A 9,157-nucleotide genomic window follows, 5' to 3' on the forward strand; every position below is an offset into this window, starting at 1 on the left:
CCCCTCCCCTCCCCCTAGCACCTGCTCCCCTCTTCCTCCTAGCCTCTCCTCCCTGCTGTGATTATGGCCCTGACTCTGGGTAGGGCTAGAGCCTGAGTCTCAGCAGCTGCTTGCCCCCCCCCCATTCTAAGATGAGGGGTTCCCCCCTCCATGTTAAATGGAAAGGACCTCATCTTAGAATCAAGTAAATGTGGTAGTTCCAAATTTATATTTCTGCTTACTTTGAAACAATTGTATATTGGAGGTAAATAAAACCTTACATTTTAAATATTTTACTTATACTTTATACAATTTTATGGATAAGGAGAGTTGCTCAGATACTTCAAATGTAAAAATAAACACAGGGAGGTAATTTAGCAAGCGAGCAAAAACTACAGAATCAGAGATTAAGTCCCTTGATCCTTATGCACCGATTCCTTTAATTTTAATTAAAGTTATGTAACAGTAATGATCCCCAGTGCCTTTATCTTTGCCTGTGAATTGATTAGTGAAAGACTGAATAATGTGGTAAATATATATTGGTTTTTTTCCTTATTCTCTCTTCTTTCCCCTTTTTATTTTTCCTTGTGCCTTTGTTCCTTTCTCAGTCAGAAGTTAAAATGGTCAAGTTTTAATGTCCTCCCCAACTCTAGCAACCTGAAGGTTATAACATGCCAGTTTTTGTAGCCAATGGCATGCAACAAAGAGCTGGGGCTAAGATCATGTCTGGCCACTTTTGACTCCCCTGCCTGAATGACCCATGTACCTATTTGCAGCTAGGTTGGCAGCTCTGGTATTGTTGTGATATGCCTTGATTGGTCTGCCATCAAGTCCTGCATCCATTGGTTAAAGGGGCTGTGATATTTCTCCTCTCTCTGTTGTGTCCTTCCCCTTTTCTGTTCTTCTTGAGGTCAGGTGTGCAGTATTTTAATGTTTTTAAAGCCCAGGTACTTAGGCACTTTTTGTTTGTGCTTCAGGTTGCAGGGCGATTACACGTAGAAGTGATGCGAGTCACTGGTGTTGTCCCAGAACGGGTGGTGGAAGGAGATGACTCTTCTGAGAACTCCAGCGAAAGTGGAAGCCTGGAAATCATGGATAACAATGGAGATATTATTTGCAGGGCAAAAAAACTCACCTGCCGGGTAAGTAGGCCACCATGAGCTAATTAAGAATTCATTTCTTGTCAAACAAATGTGTTGTTACGGTTTTAAGATAAACTATTTAATTATACAGGATGTGGTTTGTATAGGATTGTGTAGAGAGCAAAAAATGGACTTATGTCCCTTCTACTGCATTAGGTCCAGTTTCGACTGGTAGTGATTGAGTGACTGTGAATTGTGTAGTTTAATTTCTGTTTCTAGTGAGCTTAGGCCTAGCTCAAAAATACTGGTATTACAGAAGCTACCCTTTGCAGTCATAGAAACGAACAGTTCAGACACTGAACCTGCACTCTCCTGTATCTCTCAGTTTGGGGGTTGGTTTGATAAGATAGAGATGCTTTCATAACTGTCTAGGCTGCACCTGCTCTGTACCTCCCAATATTAAATTTTGGGAACCTGTCATTTCCTGAAGAAAATATGGGTGTATAAGTTAGATACGTAAGCATGCAACTATTTGCACCTGGGAGAAATGTTACAATCTTTCCACTCTCCTATGTCTGAGGAAGGGCGCCTGTGCCTGAAAGCTTGCAAATAAAGAATTTTTTTTGCAGCTATCTAGTTGGTCTAATAAAAGATATCACTTCCCCAAGAGTTCTGATTACTTTTGCGTGCAGACCAACACAGCTACAACCTGTATCTCTAACTATTTTCTGTGCACTCAAATGCATTTCAGCTTTTACATAGACAGAACTGTAGGCTTTCCAAATAGATTCATGCTTAGGTCTCTATGAAAATGTGGTCCTGAATATTATTCTAGCTTAGATATTTAGCTTTTTAAGAGGACATAATCATACTGTTTTGAGTATCTTGTTTTTTCCTGTCTAGGTAAAAATAAAAGAAGCAACTGGGCTGCCACGAAACCTCTCTAATTTTGTCTTCTGTCAATACACATTCTGGGATCAATGTGAATCAACGGTAGCAGCACCAGTGGTGGATCCAGAGGTGCCATCACCTCAGACCAAGGATGCTCAATTTACAGTGACCTTCTCTCACTACAGGGTAATGATTTTATTTGAAAATGGTATGTCAGGGGTGTGGTATGTTTGAGGTTAACTGTGTATAGAGCTTGATCTTTATTGGGATGTAAACTTTTTTTGGAAGGAAATGCAACTAAATGCTCTGTAACATTAAAATGTTACACTTTTAGAAGATGTCAGATGTACTTAATTAACCTGAATCCAAGATGACTGTGACTTTAAGATGACCCTCTCCCCATAATTAGATTCTAGACATTGAAAATGTATACATTTGTTGTAAATTTCTATATCTACATCTAATTTTTTAATACCTCCCCTTCTCCCTGCCCAACTTGTATTTGAATGTAAGATAAGAGGCTTCCCCCCTGTGTTGAATGGGGGTGGGGGGGCTCATCTTAGATTTGAATACATATGGCATTGTATATATGTAGTCATTAGTTCCTGACGTTATTATCAGTGGCATGCACAAAACAGTTTTTTTCTCAAACAAAAATGTCAGCGTTTATAATGAAATCTTGCTGAATATTTGTGCCATTGTGGTAATTTTAAAAAGCATCAATCTTAAGACTAGAGAGAGTATGGGAGGGCCTAGTTGAAATGTAATGGTTTTAAAATGTTAAAACACATATTTAAGTTACTGAGATGACCTCTTGGTTTTTTTCTGCTTCTTAAGGCCCCACCTGTGAATCAGAGACTTGTCAACCTAACCATGTGGGCTCTGCCATGGAAGCAGAGACTTTTCTGCTCCATTTCTAGTTGCAAACTAACTATAAAGAATTGGTTTCTTAATATAGTTTCCTTTTCCTTCTTTCCAGGATTATGTGGTGAATGTTACAGAGGAATTTCTGGAGTTCATTTCAGAAGGAGCTCTTGCTATTGAGGTGTGGGGACACAGGTGTTCTGGTAATGGCAACTCTATTTGGGAGGTTGATTCTCTTCATGCTAAAACAAGGACACTGAGAGACAGGTATGGGGGAAAAAACAAAAAACAAGGAATGTTTCCAAAGAAAGGGGTTGCAGTACTTTAAATGTTGCAACAGATTGTACTCCTGTTGTCTTTAATTAAAGGCAACACATATTTGGGGGCTATTTTTCTAGGTGGAGTGAAGTAACTCGCAGAATAGAAATGTGGATTTCCATTCAAGAATTGAATGAGATGGGGGAATATACTGCAGTTGAACTCCATCAGGCAAAGGACGTAAACACTGGAGGAGTTTTCCAGCTTAGGCAGGTACTGAGTTTTTTTCCTGTCCTGTTAAATTTAATTATGTTTATCCTTAATTTTGCTCTTAATTTCTATCTCTCTGATTCTTCTGGTCACTTGTTCAGGGCCATTCTCGTAGAGTTCAGGTGACAGTGAAGCCTGTACAGCACTCAGGAACACTGCCTCTCATGGTGGAAGCTATTCTTTCTGTCTCGATAGGCTGTGTGACTGCCAGATCAACCAAACTACAAAGGGGTTTGGACAGCTATCAGGTAGGATAACTGCATAATATAATTATAGGCTATTACAATTATTTGCTTTGATGTTTTAGAATCCTGTTACATAGTTCAAGGTAAAAAATCAAAATGGGGCCCCAGCTTTTTAATAATAGTGCATCCATACACATCGATTGTTAATGCAGCCCTCTCTTTTTTTAAGTTAGCACAGGCTTGGAAGGTGCAGTGGGGGGGAGGGTTGGGGGTAAAGAAAGAGAGAGAGAGATGGGCATATGAGCTCAAATTTGTTTCTGCTGAAGCCAGAGACAAAATCCCTAATGACATCATTTAGAGTAGACTTTGGTTCAGAAATAAGTATATGCACAAACATTAATATCTCTATCAGGATGCTGTCAGGACACTTTACATTGTTTGGTTGATTGCATTTGCTAATACAGTAAAATACTCAGTCATAATATTACACCTTAAAGCCCTGCTCACTATTTTGTACATTGATCATTTTCTGGGAACCTATCTCTTAACCGAACTGTTACTTCTATTCCTGCTTAGTCTTACCTGTTGTCTATTTATAAATGTAATGACATCTTCTCTGGTTTGATAACTTGTGCAACATTTTTTTTAAGAATACTACAGAATTTATGACTTAATGGTGGACAGCAATGACTCTAAAAGGAGCTGTGGGATATAGCAGGCAGGCACCTGAACATACATTTAGTGCAAATCTTGGGGAGCTGAAAGGCTAATGAGATCCTTGAATATAAGCAGGAGAGTAGGAGTAGGGAAGTAATTTTTACCTCTGTGAACAGGAGTGGTGAGGTTGATACTAGAGTACTGTGCACAGTTCTTTTATCATATTTATTTAGAAAAGATGCTCACAAATTGGAAAAGGTGAAGAAAAAAGCCACAAAAATTATTTAAAAGCTGGAAAAAAGTCTTAAAGTTAAAAGCAATGTTTTCCATCTATTTAGTTTATCAAAAAGAAAAGCCTGAGAGGTGACTTGATTAGTATCAAGGAACCATCATGAGGAGAAGGTACTAGTTACTAAATAGCGTTTTTTTACTAGTGGAGAGATGCAACAAGAACCAGTGTTTAGAAGCTAAAGCCAAACAACTTCAATTTGAAAGTAATGGACACATTTTTAACAGCGAAGACGATTAATCATTCGGACAGGCCAACAAGAGAAGTAGCAGATTCTCTGTCTTTTGATGGCTTCAGATCTGAACTTTGTAAACATTATGCGTTCGTTTAGACCAGTGGTTCTCAACCTCCAGTCCACAAGCTGAATCCAGCTCAATGAGCTGTGTCATTTGGCCTGATGGGCTCCCCAAAGGTCCAGAAATTTTGCAGCGGAAGACCTGTGGGGAGCCCTGCAGGTCAGATGAGACAGCCCTGCATACTGAATTGCACTAGTGCGTGGGGTCACTCCAGCCAGATTCAATTTTTAGGGCCAGGCCAGCAAGCTGCATCGCATGCATAAACTGGCCCCACACACTGACTTTATGCTGAATCTAGTTCACAGACCAACACTCTCCCTCTTCAGAATCCAGCCTATGGATTGGTCCCACACTGCTCTTCCAGCCCATAGGGTCAGGCATTTAAGCATCACTAGTTTAGACCAACACAGTTATGGGTTTTGACAAAGAGATAACCAGGTGAAATTTAAAGGCCTGTGATATACAGGGCCTCAGACAAGATGAATTTGTCCCTTTTTTGTTTTGAGTCTACAACTTAAAAAAAAAAAGATACACTAGTTACAAAAGTTAAACTGAGATGTTAAAACCAAGAAATTAACTTTTGAAGAAAGTATTTTTTATTAAACCAGAATTCAAAAATCAACCAGATAGCCAAAAAATCTGTATTGAAAAATTTGACTCTGGTTACATTTTATAAAAGCATTTACACTTGTACCAGTTTGATTTGTTTTTTTTATTTATTTATTTGGATGTGTGTTTTATTTGGATGTGTGCTGTTCTATCAAGAAAATGCATGTTCTTTGTGTTTTACAAAATTTATTTTCTCCTACCAGAAAGATGATGATGATGATGGTGATATGGATAGTTATCAGGTATTGCTGCTGTTGCTGTCAATCCTATGGCATGGGGCACAGCTAATGCTAATAGCCAGCAACTTTAAAGTGGATAAGCATATTGAAGCAAGCAAAAGCAGCTTTGAAATACATTCTGTGCATTCAGGGGCTATCTGGGCTATATAAACTTTGCCATTTCAATTTATTTTATAATTTACTTTCTATTCCTACACTGCACTGCTCTTTGGTATTCAGCAATCAGATCTTCTAAATGCCTACATGAGATGCTTTGAACAATTAAGCATAACTAACAATATGGGAGTGATTATGCAGATCCTAATACACGTATTACAGTAAAAATATCCAACCTGCATTAACACTTGCCATCCAGAATTTATCAGGTTTTTTTTCTAAAGAGAAAACTTCTTGTCTTCTTAAAATGTATAATTGTTTGAAATGCTAATGCAAAAAGAGTGAAGGTGAAATATGCATGTGCTTTAAAATTAAATAATGTAATCAGAATTTATTTTTTCTACAATGCAACACATGGTAGGCTGCAGTTAATTTTAGTAGCTTTAGAGAAATTAAAATTTTGAAATCTAAAATATATATAACTGAAATATAATATTTTAAAAATATTGGGGGGAAATGGCTTACTTTCAAGTAGTGTGTATCCCCATTGTAAGACCTTTTGATTTTGTGGTTTGAAAGCAGTAAAACCAACTTAGATGTAAATGTTAACATCCATTGAGTTTTACTATACTAGGTTTTACTATAGTCTCAGTAATAACAGTTCATATACTAACTTCCTGCAGGCTGTTTATATGCTTCCTGACAATGCAAATCACAGAGAAGAATGGACCAAACTTTCTTGTGATGTCATAAAGCATGATTGCATGATGGGTTTTGTTTGCATGAAGAATTAAATGCACTGATGGCAGCTCTTAGTAATGGAATTCTATGGAGATTTAAGGGTATACAGGCCTGTCTAATCTTTTAGGAGAATACATGGCCACTGTACAATACCTGTTTTTACCCATTCCATTCCATATGCTATTAAACAGTTTCAGTGTCTCTTGAATGGTCTTAATGTATTTTTGTGGAAATCACAAATTCTGTAGAAGGACAGCCGAAAAATGTTGATAATCTATACAGCTGCTGGTATCATGTCACCTTTTCTTGCTTTTCTTTTGGAATCTCAAACTTGAAAGTGAACGAGGTTTCATTCCTGGGCAGTATACTGCTTAATCAGCGTGCATGCTATAAATGAAACTTTCCTGCCTATTAATCATGCAAAACTGTTCAATAGCATTTCTGAAAATGTTATAATTAAATTAGTTGTCCTTCCTTTGGTTCGATAGTACGTGTTGAACAGAAAAATGTTTTTCTGACCCTGCATTAGGAGGAAGATTTAAACTGCGTGCGAGAAAGATGGTCTGATGCACTTATAAAACGCAGAGAATACTTAGATGAACAGATTCAGAAGATCAGCAATAAGCAAGGTAGGTCTCACTTGAGACATAAATTATCTTTTTCAAGCACTTTGTTCTTTTTGCCTACCGGTATACTTTCACCTAACGTCACAGCTTAATATTGTGAGCTTTTTATAACAAACTTGCCTCCATATGTCTCTGGGCCATGTTGAGGGTGTTATCTAGAATACAAGGAGCAGCCCCCAAAATGAGTAGAAAAAGTGCCTGTGTTGTTAGAGTTAGACCTATACAACAGCTGTTTGGATTGTCATTGTCACAAGCCAATGTAGTAGGAATACTATAACTCAGGAGCGGGCAATTATTTCGGATGAAGGGCCACTTACCCAGTTTTGGCAGGCTGTCAAAGGCCGCATGGGTAGCCCCGCCCCTTGACAGGTGCCCCGCCCCCTGGTCACCATCTTGGGACCAGTGTCCCAGGGCCAGCACTGGTGGGGCCCAAAGTGGGGCACAGGCTAGCAGGAGTCTTTGGAGCCGGGCTGAGCTGCACCAGCAGGGAGAGTGGGGAGAGCTGGCCCGGCTCCATAGAGCCCCTGCCAGCTGGGACCCCCGCGCTCCTGCTACTCTGCTCTGGGCCCCACTGGCACTGGCCCCAGGACACCAGTGCAGACCCTGTGCTCCTGCTGGCTCCCGCACCTGCTCACTCCCAGTGCCCCCCAGCCCCGTGGTACAGGCGGGAGGCAGCGCACAGCCCTGACCCCCTGCACGTCGGCAGGGAAGAAGCTGGTGCTGAGTGCGGGGAAAAGCGGCCCTTTGCCCGCCCCATGGCCGGCACTCCCTGCTGCAGGTGCTCACAGCCCATGTGAGGCTGTCTGGAGCAGGCACAGGCATCCCCGTGCGGGCTGCAAGTGGCTACAGTGCAGGACACCGGCCAAGGGGCGAGCGAGGGACAACTTTTCCCTGCGCTCAGCACCAGCTTGTAACCCGCCCTGGGCCCTGCTGGCTCCGGGCTCGCCCGTTGGGGCTACATGCGGCAGCAGCAGCTGCGACCCCCTCCACTTGCTGCACAGGACAGTGTTGGCTGCTGCTGCCTGCCCAGAGCTTGCGCACAGGGCAACCCAGAGGCGACAGTGGCAAACACTGCCGGCTGTGGTAAGCAGGAGGGGCTACAGCTGCTGCCGCGGCGCAGCCCTGATGGGCGAGCCCGGAGCTGGCGTGGGGCCCAGGCTGGCAGCAGAGCCAGGTTACAAGCTATTGCTGAGTGTGGGGGGGGAAAGCGGCCCCTCGCCCGCCCTGCTCCAGATGCCCCATGCTGCAGCTGCTCGTAGCCCACATGGGGCTGCCTGTGCCTGCTCCAGACAGCCCTGCGCAGGCTGCGAGCAGCTGCAGCAGGGAACACTGGCCACAGGGCGGGGTAGGGGCCACTTTCCTCCACACTGGGAAGGAGCAGGGAAGGAGCCCAGGGAAAAGCTCAGCACGGGGAGGGGAAAAACGGCCCCTCGCCCACTCCGTAGCTGGTGCTCCCTGCTGCAGCTGCTCGCAGCCCACACGGGTCTGTCCGGAGCAGGCACAGGCAGCCCCACACAGGCTGTGAGTGCCTGCAGCGCGGGGCGTCGGGCACAGAGTGAGTGCAGGGCGGGCATGGGGCCGGTTTTCCCCTCCCGCGCTCAGCTTTTCCCCTGGCCACTTTTCCCCAGGCTCCTTCCCTGCCTGGGTCCTCCCCTGCCCTTCCCACCCCTCCTTTTCCCCCTTACCTGTGGTTCTGGCACAGTCCCAGGCCAGAAGCCCCAACTAGGGCTGCCGGCTGGGGGGGCCCTGCTGTTGTGGGAGCCTGCCGGGCTTCCCGTGTCCTACTGCCCTTGGTTTCTGTCATTTTTTACAGGAACCAAGGGCAGATAAATATTAATTTTCTAAATTTTTTAGGGGCCCCGTGGGCCGGATGCAGCCCACGGGCCGTATTTTGCCCACCCCTGCTATAACTGGATAACTGTAACCTTGTCATTGGGAAATGTATGCGAACATAGTGTAGATTTCATACATTGGGTATTGTCTCTTTCACCGCAGAGAAAACAGAGGATGATCTGGAACGGGAAGCACGGCTAGTAGAACAGTGGATAGGACTGACTGAAGAAAGGAATGCAGTG

At 43.1% G+C, this 9,157-nt stretch overlaps 1 protein-coding gene across 1 annotated transcript in view; it reads left to right on the forward strand.

The window, feature by feature from the left end:
* Nucleotides 1-9,157, forward strand: part of KIF13A (kinesin family member 13A) — a 187,992-nt gene that overhangs the window by 142,418 nt on the left and 36,417 nt on the right. Inside the window, 8 exon segments of the mRNA XM_025208438.1 lie at nt 957-1,121; nt 1,965-2,138; nt 2,932-3,083; nt 3,215-3,347; nt 3,446-3,592; nt 5,584-5,622; nt 6,986-7,085; nt 9,078-9,157. The exon segment at nt 9,078-9,157 is cut by the window's right edge and continues 8 nt beyond it. Of these exon segments, the coding sequence (XP_025064223.1) occupies nt 957-1,121; nt 1,965-2,138; nt 2,932-3,083; nt 3,215-3,347; nt 3,446-3,592; nt 5,584-5,622; nt 6,986-7,085; nt 9,078-9,157 (990 nt within the window).

The sequence above is a fragment of the Alligator sinensis genome, unplaced genomic scaffold (assembly GCF_000455745.1).
Source record: "Alligator sinensis unplaced genomic scaffold, ASM45574v1 scaffold928_1, whole genome shotgun sequence".
NCBI classification, from domain to species: Eukaryota; Metazoa; Chordata; order Crocodylia; family Alligatoridae; genus Alligator; species Alligator sinensis.